This window comes from Carassius gibelio, chromosome B1 (genome assembly GCF_023724105.1).
Source record: "Carassius gibelio isolate Cgi1373 ecotype wild population from Czech Republic chromosome B1, carGib1.2-hapl.c, whole genome shotgun sequence".
NCBI classification, from domain to species: domain Eukaryota; kingdom Metazoa; phylum Chordata; class Actinopteri; order Cypriniformes; family Cyprinidae; genus Carassius; species Carassius gibelio.
Window position 1 is genome coordinate 5964365 of NC_068396.1, and position 19582 is coordinate 5983946.

The following is a 19582-nucleotide window of genomic DNA, read 5'->3' on the forward strand; positions in this document are numbered from 1 at the left end:
AACATGTAGGCTTATTATATGGTTATAGGATTAGGGTTTTTCTTAGGGTTACTTGCATGTAATTATGCATAATTTCGTATAATAATATTTAATACCTGTATCAAGGACACTTTTCAATATAATGTTGCCGATTATTTTAGTACTATAAATCTAAACTGATTGAATGCCCTTGCTTTGGCTGCAAAAATAAATAAATAATAATAATATATTTATGTTTATAAATGTGTGTGTGTGTGTGTGTGTGTGTGTGTGTGTGTATAAACACAGTTCATTTTGGACTCTTCATGAAGCAATGGGCGGTCGCGCACATATCACACAGGCCACGCGCTATATTTGGAACAAACTACGCGTGCCTGCGCTCGCGCAGTCCGTTAGTGTCAAACCAGACACCTTTACACCGCTTTTAACCAGACTCGTACAGCAATATCCTAAAATAGGTGGTCTTCTCTTCACTGCGCTGTCGCTTTGTCTGTCCATCGGTCGTACTGCGCTGAGAAGGAGCGTCGAGTCTTAAATATCCGACCTAACTGTTTATCCTATTATAGCAAGATTCACGGGCATGCGCAGGAAGCGGGGATGCGCTGCGCGCGGAGAAGCTCGACTGTAGTGCACACGCACAAATGGACGCTGGCACGCAGGTAACTCAGTAAACCTTCTCTCAGGGCTGTCAAGATAATGCGTGGGGTAAAATCATAGACTTTGTAGGCTAAAATAAAGACTTGAATGAACGAATTAGGCAAGACACTGAGTTAAATGTAAACCATTTTTAGTAGTAATAATTCAATGTTTTTATGTTGTTGTTTTACCCTTATTTACAAAGCTACCATGGTACTGCTGTGTTTTACCTTATATTTAATTTAATACAATAAAACCATGGTTTGGAAGTTCGTATATGCATGATATGTACAGGCTATATGTGACCGTCAGCATACCTGGGAAGAAAAAAAGGCAAGGGAATGTATGGAAATAGATAAAAAAATAAATAGTTACATAATAATGGAGAATCACTCGTTTTCATTAAACGTCTATATGTATAAGATTATTTTATTACATATTTATATTGTTATTGTGGTTAATGAAAATTATTTAGTTTTACAATTTTTGTTGTTGTTCCCAACAGGACGATTGCCATGAGGACTATATAATGAACAGCTTAGGTAGGTCAATGAACATTTCATAAGTCTGTTTGATGACGGGCATTGATTTACATACAGCATCTTTAATATTCAAGGTTGTTCGGTGTGTTTCACGTCTCTTTAGACCAAGATCCAAACGCAGAAGCTTATATGGGCTTCATGAAGAAACACTGTTGTTATGATGCAATTCCCACCAGCTGCAAACTAGTCATTTTTGACACCACACTGCAGGTTTGGATGCAGTAATTGTCCTCGCCCGGTGTAACATAAAGTGTTCTCATTTAATATAATAAAAAAATAACCACTTTAATTGATTTAGAAAAAAAAAAATTGTTTAAGAGATTTGAACACACATCTATTGTATCGATGCAGGTAAAGAAGGCCTTCTTTGCTTTGGTTGCAAATGGCCTGAGAGCGGCCCCTTTATGGGACAACAAACTGCAGAGATTTGTGGGTAGGACTGATCAAAGTGTGTGCATGTTGATATTTTTTTATCTATATGAGTTATTCTTTTGTTTCCCTTATTCCCTTGCCTTTTTTTTCCCTCAGGTATGCTGACGATCACAGATTTCATCAATATTCTTCATCGGTATTACAGGTCACCCATGGTGGGTTGCGATCTCTGCCTCTTCTGTAATGATCACCTTGTGTTGTCCTTCGTGGTTTGAATCGTATTGATTTTGCATTGACTGCCAACATAATGCTGCATGGGACAGATATGGTTTCTTTGGTAGATGATAACAAAGTGACTTGAAATAGTACTCAGGCTCAGTCTATTTCATGCAAATTATGTCCTCAACCTGATATTCTGGGCCTTTTATTTGTAAATCAGTCAACTCGGCAAAAAAAAAAAAAAAAAACTAAATTAAATAAAATTTCCCTATAACAATAATAATAAAAAAACTTACAGAATATAGATTGTCAGTCTAGATAATGTCTAATTACCCCTCACTTATTTTATTTATATGTCCATAATTATAAAATGTATGTATGTATGTATGAGTTTTAGATTTAAAATAACAAAAGAGAAAAAAGAAATAGAATTTTAAATATTTTGGGGTTAGTAAGATTTGTAACTTTTTTTCAGTAATGATACATTGAATTGATTAAGACATTTATAATGTTACTAATATTTATATTCATCAAAGAATCTTAAAGAAAAATGGGTAGCACTTTATTTTACAGCCCTGTTCCTCAAGTACATACTATTTACTTGTTATTACAATACATTTCTACTACACTTTAAGTACATGCAAATACACATACTGTTAAATAAAGTGAAACCGAAAAATGTATCACAAAAAAATTAAGCAGCACAACTATTCAACATTGATAACAATAAGAAATGCTTCTTGAGCAGCAAATATGATTATGATTTCTGAAGGATCGTGTGACACTGAAGACTGAAGTAAATTCAGCTTTGCATCACAGGAATACATTACATTTTTAAATATATTCAAATATAACATAGTTATTTTAAATTGCAATAATAATTCAGAATTTTACAGTTTTTACTTTGTTTGATTAAATAAATGCAGATTTGGTGAGCATGAGACTTTTTTGAAAAACAAAAAAATTAGGCTGATCCCAAACTTTTGAACAGTAGTCTATATGTGCATTAAACTGTATGCTTATTATATATTATAACTTTCTTCCTCTTGTAGGTTCAGATCTATGAATTGGAGGAACACAAGATTGAGACATGGAGAGGTGATTCATTTCAAAGTAAATAATCTGAACTACACAGATGATGTTGGGATGTCATACACAGCTATCATATACAGACACTAATTATAAAAGTGCTAAAAGACAGTGTGTTTGACTTAATAAAGCATGCATTTTTGTGAAAGAGAAAAAATAAGATGAAAGCATTTCTCCTTAAAGCTGCAGTAGGTAACTTTTGTAAAAATATATTTTTTACATATTTGTTAAACCTGTCATTATGTCCTGACAGTAGAATATGAGACAGATAATCTATGAAAAAATCAAGCTCCTCTGGCTCCTCCCAGTGTCCTATTGCCATTTGCAGAAATACACTGCTCCCGTTAAGAAACAACCAATCAGAGCTGCGGTCCGTAACTTTGTTTGTGTTCAAAATGTAGAAAAATGTATATAATAAGCGAGTACACCATGAATCCATTTTCCAAACCGTGTTTTTAGCTTGTCCTGAATCACTAGGGTGCACCTATAATAAGTGTTTATATTCAGACTATTTTAGATTGCTTCGGGGATACCGCGGCGGAGTAACCCAGTACCTTTGTGATTCTTCATAGACATAAACACAGAGAAGTAGTTCAGGCTACAATGTTCTTCCGCAAGACGCAAGCAGTTCTGTTTATTAACCGCTAGTGCGTCAAAAGTTCCCTACCGCAGCTTTAAAATGGACTGTATACTTTTTTAAAATAAGCATTCTTTACATCACAGATTTTAGGTTGACATATTTAGTATTGAAACATTATCAGGCTGCCTGTATCTCCACAGGGCTCAATATATCTCACACAGCTGTCATTGGGTGATTGTAGGGCAAATTTACTGCATATCATAAGCAAATTAGGTTTGATTTTTCCCCATGTTTCTCTGTTTGTCTTGTCATGTGTTCTCTCTTTGTGTTAGACGTTTATCTGCAATATCAAGATCAATGTCTCATCAGTATCACACCAGATGCCAGGTATAAAAATATTGCTTCTGATAAACTTACTGGCGCTGTTGAGTTTCTGGGTGGTTGTCATTTATGATTCTTATACGTAAGAGTAATTATACAGTAGTCATAACGATGCTACATAGATTTTCCTATTTACAATACCATTCAAAAGTTTCTATCAGGAAAAAATACAAATCTTACTAAGTTCAAACTCAAACTTTAGTGTATGCATTTATAATATATTTTATAATATAAATTTCTATATTTCTTTGTGTATGCATTTATAATATATTTTAGTACATTTTTTTATATTTCTTTGTGTATGCATTTATAATATATTTTATAATATGTATTTCTATATTTCTTTGTGTATGCATTTATAATATATTTTATAATATGTATTTCTATATTTTTTGTGTATGCATTTGTAATATATTTTATTACATTTTTTTATATTTCTTTGTGTATGCATTTATAATATATTTTATAATATGTTTTTCTATATTTCTTTGTGTATGCATTTATAATATATTTTATAGTATGTTTTTCTATATTTCTTTGTGTATGCATTTATAATATATTTTATAATATGTTTTTCTATATGTCTTTGTGTATGCATTTATAATATATGTTTTTCTATATTTTCTCTGTCTGTGCACAGCCTCTTTGATGCTGTCTACTCTTTACTGAAACACAAAATCCACAGGCTGCCAGTCATCGACCCAGAGTCTGGAAATGTCCTTCACATACTGACCCATAAGAGAATCCTCAAGTTCCTGTATATATTTGTAAGAGAAATAAATCCAATTCTTAGTTTTATTTGAACTCATGATATTACAGTTCAGCATGATATCCTCTTCATCTTTAGGGAGCCTCAGTGCCCAAGCCAAGCTTCTTGAAGATGCAAATTAAAGATGCAGGAATAGGAACTTTCTCAGACGTGGCGACTGTCTCTCAGACGGCTACGGTGTACGATGCACTTTCTGTGTTTGTTGAGCGACGTGTTTCCGCTCTCCCAGTGGTGGATGACAGTGGTACTTCAAACAAGTCAAATAAGTCGTGTTACAGCACAAAGACAACCTCCTGAACTTCCGTTTTACTTTCTTCTGTTTTTTGTTTTTTTTTAGGCAAGGTGGTCGCCCTGTATTCCAGATTTGACGTGATTGTGAGAATCTCTTCTCCTTTTTTGATATCAGACATTTAAGGCAGAACTGGTTTATTTATTTGTAACTAGTATCTTGTGTAGTGATGTTTTAGTTGACTGCGAATGTTTCTTTTGGCAGAATCTTGCAGCGCAGAAAACCTACAATAACCTGAGCATGAGCATGCAGGAGGCCGTGCGGAGGAGACGAGGTTATGTGGAAGGAGTCATTACATGTTACCCTGACGAGACTTTGGAAACTGCTGTTGACAGAATAGTCAAGGCTGAGGTAAGGAACTGTGTTCTAACCTCAGACTGATCTTATTAGTCAGAAATTACAAATGTAGATAAATTCATCCTTTGCAAATCTCCTTGTAGTGTTGTTACTTTTATTTTAATTTATTTAACATGGAAAAAAAATGGAAGGCAAAAATGAAGTCAGGATATCTGTTTTACATTATACATTTATATTAAATATAAAATTTTAATTATTTTTTAAATGATATTTTATAAGAAATTAGTACTGATGATTGTTGCATAATTTTTTTTTATCTTGTCTTTTTTTTTTGCATGTTATTGTTTTGTTTTTCATTAGATGTTTTGACTTGTCATGTTTTGTTATTTTGTTTTATATCAAATGCCATTTTGTTTACATTTTATTTCTTATATCTAGTATAATTTTATTTAACTGTCGTTATTATTATAATTATTGTTTTTAATTTAAATGTATTTAATTATTATTATGTATTTTATGGATTAGATTTTTTTAGCAGTTTAATCTTGGTTTTGTGTGCAGGTTCATAGGCTGGTGCTTGTGGACAGAGAAGACGTGGTTCAGGGAATAATCTCTCTCTCAGACCTGCTGCAGGCCATAGTTTTATCTCCAGCAGGTATTGATGCTCTGTTTTCCTAACCTGAGAGGATATGTTTCCTCCTGTTTCCTCATCTAACCAGCACTAGTATCCAGGTAGGCTTTACTGCCTTCCCAGCCAAGCTTTGCCAACACATGCACTGCTACTGCGCATAGTACTTGTTAAAAGTTTGGACACACCAAACTCAGAACAAAACACAAATCATCCAAACTATATAATGGGAACTGAAACGGAATGCAATTATGTAGTGACAAAATAATAATATATATATTTATATATATATTAGAAGTGCATCATGGGATGTTTAACACACTATTTTATTTTATTTTTTTCAGTGTATTTTTATTTCAAATGTTATTCTATTTTATTTTAATATTTAATCAGATTTTTTTGTCTTTTTTTGACATTTTATAACATAATTGTGTTGTGATGTATTTATTCATTCATTTCTTTTCATTCTTGTTTTTTTTTTTTATATCTATACAATTACATAAATGTAAAAGAAAAATCTGAACATCCTAAACTAATTTATATTTGTGGAAAAAACACATTTCCAGCATTTAATCATAAAGCATGCAATCATGAAAAACATTGATTCAGCCAGGTGTGTGTAAACATTTAACTAGTACTGTAAATTACCCCACAGTATTATGTGCCTTTATTAATACAATCAGTATTGTCATTATTGTATATTACATCATCTGATGACATCACGTTCTGTTATGCTCAAGCACCCATGAATCCCAGCCACTCCTAATACATTTTGGTCTCCACAATGCTGATGCATTTTCTCTCTGTTTGTAGGTATACATAACCAGTGAGCAATAACTGAAAGCACTTATATGCCATGCTGATGAATAGAGTTCTCCCTGCATGTTTGTGCATGTGCGTGACCTGTTTGTTGGAGAATACACTGGTGGGTCAGGGACGTGACCCAGGACCCTTTGTTATAGTCATTTAACACCAGTGTGTTTGGGAGCACAGCCACTGATGTGATGATATTGTTGCTGTACCTCAGAGTACTGTAGGATTACCATGATATTATCTTATTCAGAAAACCATGGTAATACCATGCTACTTTCTGTAAGTATATTCTCCTATCCTGTTTTAGGGGTTAAAAGCAGATAAAGTATGACTGCAAGCAAGAATGAAGAAAGGATCTTTTTTTTTTTTTTTTTTACATTATACATTCATATTGTAAAATATGTTCAGTTTGGATTACGTTAAGTGTATAATATATTAAGCAACAAGATTCTCATTTAACTGAGAGATTGTATGCGATAAACAAGTACTGACAAAGGAAACTGTTGCATTTAGTTTTCATGTATAAGTGAGCACATGGGCTTGGATTCTGATCAAATTGATCACCTAGTTTGCCGTTTTGTGCTATGTCATGTAGTATTGTCAGATGATCATGTTTTGTTTTTCTAATAAACAAATCCTTGTGCTCTTTCTTTGCCTGATTGCCTACTCAACAAATAACCTTGTACATAGGTTTAAAAAAGCTGCTTATTCTGTATGTGTATGTGTGTATGTATGTATGTGTGTGTATATATATATATATATATATATATATATATATATATATATATATATATATATATATATATATATATATATATATATATATATATGTATACATAAATTACAAATTTTGCTTAATGAATAAAATAAAATTGTATTTTAAGGTTACATAAAAATGTCAAAACATTTCAGTCTGCATAAGATAGATAGATGGAAAGATGGATAGATAGATATAATATAAATTATATGAATATATACATGTAAATATTTTCTAAATACTGTATGTGTCTTTTTATATATACATAATAAATATACACAGTATAAACATATATTTGACCCTGGACCATAAAACCAGTCATACGTGACACAGGTATATTTGAAGCAATAGCCAATAAAAACATTGCATGGGTCAAAATTATAAACTTTAATTTTATTTTTCCCCAGATTCTGGATTTCATTGCCCTATTCCAACAAGCCATACATCAATGTAAAACTAATTTATTCAGCTTTCAGATGATGTATAAATCTCAATTTCAATAAATTGACCCCTATTACTGTTTTTTTTTTTTTTGTTGTTGTTGTTTATTTTAATTTTTTGCACTATTTGTGCTTCAGGGACACATACTATACGAACAAAAACTTTTATTTTGGATGAGATTAATCGTGACAAATATGCCAATCACCATAGATCATATTTGTTAAATCAAATAAATGTGAAGTGCATGTTGTGTAAGCGTGTGTTTGTGGCGCACCAGCAGATGTCACTCAAGGGCGCAGTAAACACCGAGCATGTGACACTGTGAGAGCCTGTAAGATCCGCGGAGTGTGGTTCTGTTTTTTCTAATAATCCATGACCAGCCTCTCCTGACCGAGCCTCGTCATCAACACACACAAACAACGCTGGACGAGTGAGAATGGCGAGCAGACGGGCCTCGGTGTCCTCGGCGGATCTGGAGGCCTGGTTCCCGGCGCCCGGCGGCGGGGAGGATGCGCCGGAGCTGCGGCGGCTGAGGGAGCGTCTGCGCGGCTGGATGTCGCAGTGTGAGCCCGCGGTGCTCTGCGCGCAGCGGCTGCTGGTGTGTGAGAGGCCGCTTCACAGCATCATCGCCGCGCTGGCGCTCAACACGCTCTTCTGGTGAGACCCGAGCGAATAAACATGTTCGTTCGGAAGCGACGGTGTTAATCCTGACACCTACATTACATTTGTTAGTTAGTTGGTTAGTAATCTGGTTAATCTGCTCGTTAGTAGCCTCCCGCGTCGCTTTTGCTGCAGTTTCGCTTCTCTCATCGAATAATTCTCAGGTATTACTAATATCTAGTATAAGTGGTAACGTTACTGATCTTTGGACGTGCTATGGTTTTCTATAAATACCATATGGCAGGTAACGTAACGTTATAGTTAGTATCAGATGGTACTTTGATATATACCATAGTACTACTCCATGATTTCAGAATGCACTGATATATTTAATTAGAAACTTGACATAAATACATTGTCAAACCCCCTTTTTTTGTAAGGGGTAAATACCATGGTGTATGATTATGATTGTGATATATATTTTTGGACATTTCCTGTGGTATTACCATGCAATTTTGTAAACAGATCTTGAATTACTGCCTTGATATGTATAATTATTTCACCATGTTACTGTCTAAAATCAGTGTATTGTGGAACTGCAACCTTTTGTGTGTGTATATACTGTATATATGAACACCGTATACACAGTTTTATTTAAGAAGTCAGCAACTGTTAACTTTTATCATTAACTTAGTTTACAAATAATATCACAGTTACATTTTGGTTTGCACACAGGAACTGTTTTAATTCTCCATATGGGACGTGACAAACATGACTTATTACTATCGTATGAATGAGTCGTGGGTTGTTTTTGTAATCAGATTCGATGCAGATTGTGATGTTTGAACAGATGCATGTGTGTTTTAGGTTCCTGTCCTCCACGTCTTTGAGACCCTTGTTCCTCCTGAGCGTGTCTCTCATTGGACTGACTTTACTGGAGAGATGGAAAGACAAGCTGCCGCAGATCACTGGTAGTGCATTCACAAACTATGTACTGTGTTGTGCATTTTAATCATAGCAACACATACAGTTCATAGGTGTACACCATAGGACTGGGCAATATAGCTGATGTACAGTACAGCTTTCATACCATACTGTGTGTTGCAGCATTTTGAGGATGCTTCATACATTACTCAAAATTTATTTGCTCTAAAATGTATTTTTCTAACTTTGGTATATTATTATTATTATTATTATTATTATTATTATTATTTTATTATTTTATTATTATTAGTATTCATATGCACTAGTAGTAACCAACTACAGGTGCTGGTCATATAATTAGAATATCATCAAAAAGTTTATTTCACTAATTCCATTCAAAAAGTGAAACTTGTATATTATATACATTCATTACACACAGACTGATATAGTTCAAATGTTAATTTCTTTTAATTGTGATGTTTATAACTGACAACTAAGGAAAATCCCAAATTCAGTATCTCTAAATTAGAATATTGTGAAAATGTTCAATATTGAAGACACATGGTGCCAAACTCTAATCAGCTGATTAACTCAAACACCTGCAAAGCCTTTAAATTATCTCTCAGTCTAGTTCTGTAGGCTACACAATCATCGGGAAGAGTGCTGACTTGACAGTTGTCCAAAAGACGACTATTGACACCTTGCACAAGGAGGGCAAGACACAAAAGGTCATTGCAAAAGAGACTGGCTGTTCACAGAGCTCTGTGTCCAAGCACAGTGATAGAGAGGCGAAGGACTGGAAAAGATGTGGAAGAAAAAAGGTGTACAAGCAATAAGGATAACCGCACCCTGGAGAGGATTTAGAAACAAAACCAACTCAAAAATGTGGGGGAGATTCACAAAGAGTGGACTGCAGCTGGAGTCAGTGCTTCAAGAACCACTACGCACAGACGTATGCAAGACATGGGTTTCAGCTTTGCATTCCTTCTGTCAAGCCACTCTTGAACAACATACAGTGTCAGAAGCTCCTCGCTTCAAAAAGGACTGGACTGCTGCTGAGTGGTCCAAAGTTCTCTGATGAAAGTAAATTTTGCATTTCATTTGGAAATCAGGGTCCCAGAGTCTGGAGGAAGAGAGGAGAGGCACACAATCCACGTTGCTTGAGGTCCAGTCTAAAGTAACCACAGTCAGTGATGGTTTGGGGTGCCATGTCATCTGCTGGTGTTGGTCCACTGTGTTTTCTGAGGTCCATGGTCAACGCAGCTGTATGCCAGGAAGTTTTAGAGCACTTCATGCTTCCTGGTGCTGACCAACTTTATGGAGATGCAGATTTCATTTTCCAACAGGACTTGGCACCTGCACACAGTGCCAAAGCTACCAGTACCTGGTTTAAGGACCATGGTATCCCTGTTTTTAATTGGCCAGCAAACCCGTCCGACCTTAACCCCTATAGAAAATCTATCTATCTGAAGAGGAAGATGCGATATGCCAGACCCAACAATGCAGAAGAGCTGAAGGCCACTTATCAGAGCAACCTGGGCTCTCATAACACCTGAGCAGCGCCACAGACTGATCGACTCCATGCCACACCGCATTGCTGCAGGAATTCAGGCAAAAGGACCCAACTAACTATTGAGTGCTGTACATGCTCACACTTTTCATGTTCATACTTTTTAGTTGGCCAAGATTTCTAAAAATCCTTTCTTTGAATTGGTTTTAAGTTATATTCAAATTTTCTGAGATACTGAATTTGGGATTTTCCTTAGTTGTCAGTTATAATCATCAAAATTAAAAGTAAACATTTGAAATCTATCAAATCTATGTGTGTAATGAATGAATATAATATACAAGTTTCACTTTTTGAACTGAATTAGTGAAATCAACTTTTTGATGATATTCTAATTATATGACCAGCACCTGTATATGCATCCAATTTAAAAAATGAAATCTTATTTTATTTTTATTTGTGAAAGAAATTACTTTTATTCAGCAAAGGGACAATTAACTGAAAGTGACAATAAATATATTTATAATGCTACAAAATAGTTTCATTTCAAATATATGCTGTTCTTTTGAACTTTCTGTTCATCACTGTATTTTTCCAAACAAACATTAATTTCACAAATATGAATTTAATTTCATTACAGATAATAGGAAACCTGCTTTAAATTCAGCTTTGCATCACAGGAGTAAATTACATTTTAAAATATGGTACAGTTTGATTAAATGATACTAATATTTCAGTGTTTTTCTGAGGTGTTTTTCATTAAATAAATGTAGCTTTGGTGAAACATGTAAAACATGTCTGTTTTGTCACAACACAACAAGGGATCGATTTATGATTGAGCTTAATGTTATCATCAAATTATGTATTTTTGATATTTGATGAGAATATCTTGAAGATTGTAGCATTCAGGGGCCCATACATTCATAGTTTGTCTCACGGTTTGCTCTGTGTTCTCTCCAGTGTGGCCTCCTGAGGCGTCAGTCGTCCAGCGGTATGTGTCTTCAGTGATCCCGTCTCTTATGTGTTTGCACTGCTCACACTCGCAGTTGTTTCCTGTGCTGTATCCTAAATTTGTTTCCTTTTTAAATGAGTTTAATTTGTTCTGACTGTGCAGAGAAGCGCTGACTGATCAGCCACGTCTGTTAAGCGTGGAGGAGCTCAGCCATCATCTCGCCGAGAGTTACCTCACCTTCAGCCTTTACATCCAAGAAATGCTTCAGTACAAACGCCAAAACCACGGCAAGGTGAGCAGAGAGAAACTTTCAGCTCAATATATTCAGAATGACTCAAAAATCATGTTTCATGTTTTTAACAGTAATATGAAGCAGCACATCTGTTTTCAGCATTATTAATAACAAGTGTTTCTTGAGCAGATGATCATATTAGAATGATTTCTGAAGGAGCATGTGACACTGAAGATTGGAGTAATGATGCTGAGAATTCAGCTTTTCAATCACTGGAAAAAAATTACATATTATTGAAATGATATTTCACAGTATTACTGTTTTAACTGTATTTTTTAATCAAATAAATGCAGCCTTAGTGAGCTTAAGAGACTGACCCCAAACAGTTTATGTCCAGAAAGTGTTTGCTGATCAATCGTTCTGTTTCTCCTCATCAGTTCTGCATCATGATGTGTTCAGGATGTTTCATCCTGGCCATGGTTGGACACTACATTCCCGGGATAATGATCTCCTACATCATATGTGAGCAAAAGTCTTTGTTTATTTCCATATATTCTTTTCACACACACGCTCCTCTTTTGCACCAGCTATTCAAATCACACAACACAGCTATTCACGTCCACCTCTGCTCTTACATAACACTCCAGCTTTATTTTACACCGCTGTGAATTAAAGAAGCAAAATAAAGAGCTGAATATATGACTCCAGAGAGGAAAAATGTATTCCCAGCATTTCTGTTTGGTTGGGTTAAAAATGCAGGCACATTTAAATACAGAAATATATGTAAACTAAATACTACAATTCAAACTGGTGTATAATTTTTTTTTCTTTCTGTTGTTACTTTTCAATGAATTTAATTAAAAATGTAATATTTTACCATTTAAATTTTTAAAATTGAACGAAGAAAAAATGTTTGTTGTTAATGTTAAATGTAGTTATTTCATTTATTTAAAAAAATATATTAATTATTAATTATTTTAGTGCTTTTTAAAGCTTCTTATGCTCACAAAGAATTGATTTTGTTTTTATCAAGTATACAGTAATAACAGTAATACTGTGAAATATTGTTATAATTTAAATGAACTGTTTGCTTTATAAACATATTTCAAAATGTAATTTATTTCTGTGATCCGCAGCTGAATTTTCAGCATCATTTCTCCAGTCTTCAGTGTCACATGACCTTCAGAAATCATTCTAATATTCAGATTTGCTGCTCAAGAAACACTTCTGATTATTATAAGTGTTCAAAACTGTTGATACATTTTATTTTCCAGGATTCTTAAAAAAAAATATGAAGTAACATTGTCACACTTTTGATCAATTAAATGCATCCTTGTTGGGGAAAAGTATAATGTCTTATAAAAAGTAACTCTTACTGAGCCCAGTCCTTTGAGTAGTACTGTATGCAGAGTTTAATAGTGTGTTTGTCTGTCCTGCTTCAGTGCTGAGTGTGCTGCTGTGGCCGCTGGTGGTTTACCATGAGCTGATCCAGAAGATGTACACCGGACTGGAGCCCATACTGATGAAACTGGACTACAGCATGAAGGGAGAGACGCAGCACCGCAAACACGACAAGAGAAGTGAGAGCCTTGCTTTTATTCACTCTCCTTCCTAGCTTGCTAACCTAATTCCAGTTTTTCAAAACCCCCAAATTAACACAATATTGTTGTTTTACATTAGTGGTAAATATAAACCTTTTATACCAATTATTCTGATTTGATAATAAATCTGATATGTCTGATATTTATTGCTACTATGTTCATGCTTAAAGTATAATCAGGTGTCAAGACAAAAAAAAGAAATAAAATACTGAAAACTGGCACAAGTTTACTGCTTGAACCTGAATAAATAATGCATAATATTATCCAACTAATAATAACAATAAAAACTTGTATATTGGTGGCAATATATTATGCGCTCTTTCTGCCGATATCACAGTTATAGACTCTCTGCAAACCAGGTTGTTAGTGTGTCACTTCCTGTTAGACTGCGCTCAGAAGAACTGTGTGTGTGTGTGTGTGTGTGTGTGTGTGTGTGTGTGCAGAGCTGAAGAAGGAGCAGGAAGAGGGTGATGAGCCGAGGGCAGAGACCGAGAGCGAGAGCGAGGAGGAGCTGTCATGTTTCGCCCCGACTGTGAGTGTCCTGATACAGGGGGGTTAGTGGGGTGTATCCCATCTTACAGGGGCTGTATTCTATAATTAAACATTTTTAAAGGGCCATTACTCCAGTCTTCAGTGTCACATGATCCTACAGAAATCATTCTGATATGCTTATTTGCTGCACTAGAGACATCATCATCAATGATGAATGCAGTTGTGCAGCCTAATGTTTTTGATGCTTTTTAAAATCAGGATTCTTCGATGAATAGAATATTCCAAATAACGGCATTTATTAGAAAAATAAATATATTGAAACATTTAAAATGTCTTTACTTTAGTACGTTCCTGAACAGTCTTGGTGAGCTGTAGTGTAATTCCAGTCAGTGATCGGTGTGTTCGGTGTTATTCAGGTGGATGTGAGGACTACGGCTCTGGCGATGGCCATCACAGACTCGGAGCTGTCCGACGAGGAGGCATCTATTCTGGAGAGTGGAGGATTCTCTGTGTCCAGAGCCACCACCCCACAGCTCACAGACGTCTCTGAAGGTACTCAGGGCTGTTTCATGTGCAACTAGATTTACAAAAAAAGATTGTAGTTTAGTAAATAACATAAATAACATTACACATTTTTTTTATAAAAGACACACACACACACACACACACACACACACATATATATATTTGAATTCATTTAAAAATTCCTTTTCATTTATCAGCAGTCTTAAAATTTGCTGCTTAAGAAACATTTCTGATTATTATTAATTTTGAAAGCAGTTGTGCTGCTTCATTTTTTTTTTTTGGGAACCATGATAATTTTTTTGTTTTTGTTTTTGCATGATTCTGTGAAGAGAAAGTTTAGAACAACAACATTTATTTGAGTTAGAGATCTTTTGTAACTTTTAATCAATTTATTTTAACATTGCTGAATGAAAGCATTCTTTTCTTTCAAAAAGATATATTACTGACCCCTGAACAGGAGTGTATTTTAACATAATTTTAAAATGTTTTCTTTAACTGTCGAATTATACCTAAAAGTGGTATTTTTTTACTGAACACTAATAAAAAAAAATGTAAATGCAGATATATTAGAAACATTAAATGCCATGTTGTGTAAACACTCTTCAAGTCCAGACAGTATGCTAATACATTTTTTTTTGTGTGTGTAATTTGTGCAATTCACATTCCTGTTTCATTTTTATTTATTTTTTTATTAATTTCAGATGTTAAAAACCTTCTTGCACAAATTAATGTGCGAAATCATAAATAAAACCTTTTTGGTGAAATTTTTATTTGAGTAAATCATTTCTAAAGAACTCTTGCTAGGGCTGTCTTTAACACTTTAACAAATTCAACCAAGGATAGCTAATACTAATTATTTGAGACAAGTGTAAATATAAATAATATAAAAATATAAATAAAAATAATTTCTGGTGTTATATGATACTTGAACCCAGGTCAATCGTGTCAAAAACACTAAAGCAGGTGTTTTACCATCTATGCAACTGGAGCTGAAGTTTGACTGCAGTGTTGTACTGTGTAGTGGGCGGAGTTAGTGTAGTTAGCTTTACCTTCAACTTTGTTTTCCTCAGCAGACCTGGATCAGCAGAGCGTGCACAGTGAACCAGAGGAGACGTTCTCTAGAGATCTAGCAGAGTTCCCGTCTGTGGACGAGCTGCCTTCTATTGAACCGGGTCTGTTCCACTTCCCGCTGGGCGTTCTCGGGTCTGAGCAGACGGGAGCGTCCCGATCCGAGCTCCAGGAGGAGATGCTGTCTCCGGCCAGCCGCCTCATTCAGCACTTAGCATCTCCGCTCCACTTTGTCAACACGCACTTTAATGGACATGGACAAGCGACGGCGGCGGACCAAAGCATTGTGGGTACTGCAAAAGAGGGAGGGGGATCGGCTGCGGGGGTTTCGAGACCCGCTCGGTCCCTGGAAGCCCTCAGCGAGGAGATCGTGAGCACGGCCATCTCTACCGTAGTACAGAACACTCTCTCAGCCCTGTTGCGGTCTACCGAGGCCAGCGAGGGCTCGTCAATGGCTTCGTTTCTTCCCACCGAAATGCCTCCTTGCCCGATGGAATCGCCCCTCGAGTCGCCTTCCACCCAGGAAGCCAGCGCAGAAGAAGAGGACGCTGACGTCACCGAAGCAAGCACCGAAGAGCAACCGGATGTCACTCTTGTACCCGCCGAGGAAGAGGACTTTGAGCTTCTGGACCAAAGCGAACTTGAACAAATGGATGAGGGGTTGGGCCTTGGTGTCGCTGATGGACAGGACGTGGGCGGGGCTTCCACAGACACGCCCCCGAGCAGTCAGCAGCATGCAGACCAGCAGGATTCCTAGCTTCATGTCATCTAAACTGTTTATTTTATTTATAACCCTTGTAGATACCATATTACTGACATACGATTTGTGAGAAAAGGGAATGTTGCGGTCAGCTATGCCTTTATTTAATTGTTTTCGGGAGTGAGATCACTGTGATTACTGGTGGGATATTGTTTCCTGAGCAGGTGAATGTCCAACGCAAATCCTTAAAGCGACGGTAATGAGTTTGTTTGGTTTTTTGACAGATCCAAATGACCTTAAGCCTCAAATCCAGCCACTCCGATTTCAAAAGCAGTTTAAGATAGACTTAGTTTTAATCATTTTCTGTATCTATATTTTGACAAGGACCACATTGTCTGCGACACAAGAACCCTGGGGTTTATCAGTCCCACGCTGACCGTTATCATTAGGTTTAATGCCTCGGCTCATCAGAGTTTTATTTGTTTGTAGGGCTGGTTTTGTGGAAAGACAGGGTGAGCAGGATATGACTGCAAATTCGTAATGAAAAGTTGGTTATGTTAAAGATTTCTTTTCATAATCATAGCTTAACTAATATATTCCTATAAAGGATGGTTTTATTCAAACTGGTTAGAGTTCAGAACCGTTTACTATTAAATGCGTCTCAAATAAATAATAAAGCTGCAAGATTTATATTCTGGGAGACGGAAGTCAAAAAAGTTTAGCGTGTTGCAATTGCAAATAAAATCGTTTTGAGAAATCGATATTGGATCGTGCCATTTACTGAATTTTGAGGACGTAATCTGTAAAGTACTTCTGTCGCACAAAGATGTTTGTGAATGCAGCGTAGCACACTTCAGCTTTCAGAAAAGTTCTCTATTGTTAGTGCTTGATGTTTCCCCTGTATTCAGCTCCTATTCAGACTCGGTATATTAGAATTGGTCGCACTTTTGAAGTATTGTTTGTGTGCACATTTGCAGGACTCCTAGTTTTTTATAACCATGCCAAACATACGGTTGTTCGAGAGTTTGGGGTCAGCGCAAACAGGTTCAACATTAAAAATAATCATAAATGCTTCTTGAGCAGCAAATCCGTAAACTGGAATGAGTGATGATGCTGAAAATCCAGCTTTGCATCACAGGAATAAATTACATTAAAATAGAAAACATCAAATAACTTGATCAAATAAATACAGTCTGGGAGAGTATAAAGGACTTACCGACTCCAAACTCTTGAACAACCGTGTAAGTTTCATTGTACAAATCACATCAAGAGCTCACAGATTGCCTGAAATACCATTTACATGATAAACTGTTCGAGGTTTAGGTAGATTTCGTGCATGGGCTTGACTGAATTGTTTTCCCTTTTTTAATTGAAATGAACATTCATAAGAGGGGAATCCCAAGTGAACGATCGAGCCTTATTTGTATGTATCTTTGTAAGATGTTCGTAATAATAAGTCATCAAGGTATTTCTAGAATTGACGACATGAAACTAACAAGAATCTGATCATTCATTTCTCTTCATGTCAGTGTCAGAGCTCAGTGACTTCTTGTGTGACAATGAAAGAATAGAAGATTTTATGATCCTATATATATATATATTTTTCAATTATTAATCTTACTAAAGGGAAATATCTTTTAAACTGGAAACGCGTGTGTAAAACAATGTATATATTTACCTAAGGCCTGTAACATGGGATGTTTTTCAGATCTGTCGACTGATTGGAAACAGATTGACATTCCTCTAAATTCAGAAGTTATTCTTGTACTGTGTCCTAATATGAGGAAAAGAAATATTATAATTTTGTTTATCCCCACCCACTGTAAAATCTGATTGGTCTAAAATCCTGCGCCACATAGTTGCACATATGTTCTGCGTTGCTGTGATTGTATTTTTAGTTCAAATGTGGAAAAACAAACTGCTTGTCGCATCTCAGCTGTTTGGTTAGCAGTGTGTATCTGTGTTTTTGCTTTGCGTTTTGCTCCTTCTCCTGTAGATACCCACAAACTGACACATCCGATCCAGACCGCAGAGATTTGTGTTTTCAGATATTTACAGAGGTCATCTTTGTGTAATAGTGATTGTGTTTTGCTCATGCTGTTACTGCTTTATGATCTATAAAAAAGCACTTAGAGCATTTAACTCCAAAATATATTGTTGAATGTCATTTTGTTACTCTGACTTGCACCTCCGTGTATCTCTAATATACACCCATGAGCTGGTTTTCAACTTCAAGTGCTTTGTGTTGATTTAAACGGGGATTGTTTTCAGATGTAGATGAGTTTGTTTCAGAACAAATCTGGGGGATTGGCATCATTTGCTCACCAGTGGATCCTCTGCAGTGAATGGGTGCCGTCAGAATGAAAATCTGAACAGCTGATAAAAACATCACAATAATCCATCAATTAATGCCTACTTAAGTGAAAAGCTGTGTTTGTAATAAATCCATCCATTTTTAACTTCAAACTACCAGCTCGACTATGGGTTGTCTATCAATATTGCTTCGTCTAGTGAATAAAATGATCTTGTCTGAATCAGGAGAGAAATATGCACTGATCAAGTCCAAAACCGTTTTGATGTAAAAGGATGGTCTTTTTTCAGTGGAGGAAGCAATATTATGGATTTTTTTGACAAAAAAAAAAAATAATGGTTTCAAGTTAGTGGATTTTTTTTTTCTTGCAAACTTTTCACTTCACAAGATGTTAACTGATGGAGTAGTGTGGATTATTGTAATGTCTTTATCAGCTTTTTGGACTCTCATTCTGACGGCACCCATTCACCGCAGAGGATCTATTGGTGAACAAGTGATGAAATGCCATATGTAATGTTACATTTTCAGAAAACTTTCACTTTTGAGTTAACTATTACTTTAAGGCCAGAATGATAACTAAAAAGATAACTGCAATGATATTAACTCTATTAGCACTATTTAGGGATCCAATATGTAAATTAATAAAGGGTGTTTTACCACGTTTAAAATCGGGGGACGAAGCAGGATGATGTAGAATACAAATTTCTCATGCATTAAATATCTGCTGACTGAGCTCAGAGAACAGCGAGAGAGAAAGCCAGGCATGACTTAACGTTCACATAATGACAGTCAGTGTGTGAAGGCCTCGGGCCTGTGGTGAGCTGGCAGCTGAAGTAAGGCAGATGGTCACACTGCTTAAAGTCAGAGGTGACTGTAAT

General features: G+C 35.7%; 2 protein-coding genes across 8 annotated transcripts; both read left to right on the forward strand.

Moving 5' to 3' along the window:
- The first annotated feature begins 332 nt into the window (after window positions 1-332).
- prkag3a (protein kinase, AMP-activated, gamma 3a non-catalytic subunit) lies at window positions 333-7242 on the forward strand. Of its 6 annotated transcripts, none has more exons than XM_052544866.1 (13): window positions 333-638; window positions 1121-1157; window positions 1261-1367; window positions 1509-1590; window positions 1686-1744; window positions 2801-2861; window positions 3750-3804; window positions 4439-4565; window positions 4646-4811; window positions 4905-4942; window positions 5061-5207; window positions 5715-5808; window positions 6595-7242. In XM_052544866.1, the coding sequence occupies exons 1-13, from the start codon at window positions 621-623 to the stop codon at window positions 6609-6611; spliced, it is 1008 nt and encodes a 335-aa protein (XP_052400826.1). In that variant the 5' UTR covers window positions 333-620; the 3' UTR covers window positions 6612-7242. The 6 variants fall into 6 exon arrangements, 4 of the variants coding, with proteins under 4 accessions (XP_052400826.1, XP_052400827.1, XP_052400828.1 ...); XM_052544867.1 differs by having other exon boundaries at window positions 6902-7242; XR_008152070.1 differs by having other exon boundaries at window positions 334-638; window positions 5715-5885.
- An 804-nt stretch (window positions 7243-8046) lies between these two features.
- retreg2 (reticulophagy regulator family member 2) lies at window positions 8047-18543 on the forward strand. 2 transcript variants are annotated; one of them, XM_052546107.1, is made up of 9 exons: window positions 8047-8449; window positions 9260-9363; window positions 11784-11814; window positions 11938-12067; window positions 12445-12529; window positions 13450-13587; window positions 14052-14140; window positions 14517-14652; window positions 15696-18543. In XM_052546107.1, the coding sequence occupies exons 1-9, from the start codon at window positions 8229-8231 to the stop codon at window positions 16448-16450; spliced, it is 1689 nt and encodes a 562-aa protein (XP_052402067.1). In that variant the 5' UTR covers window positions 8047-8228; the 3' UTR covers window positions 16451-18543. The 2 variants fall into 2 exon arrangements, with proteins under 2 accessions (XP_052402067.1, XP_052402068.1); XM_052546108.1 differs by having other exon boundaries at window positions 8067-8449; window positions 15699-18543.
- Window positions 18544-19582: the final 1039 nt, after the last annotated feature.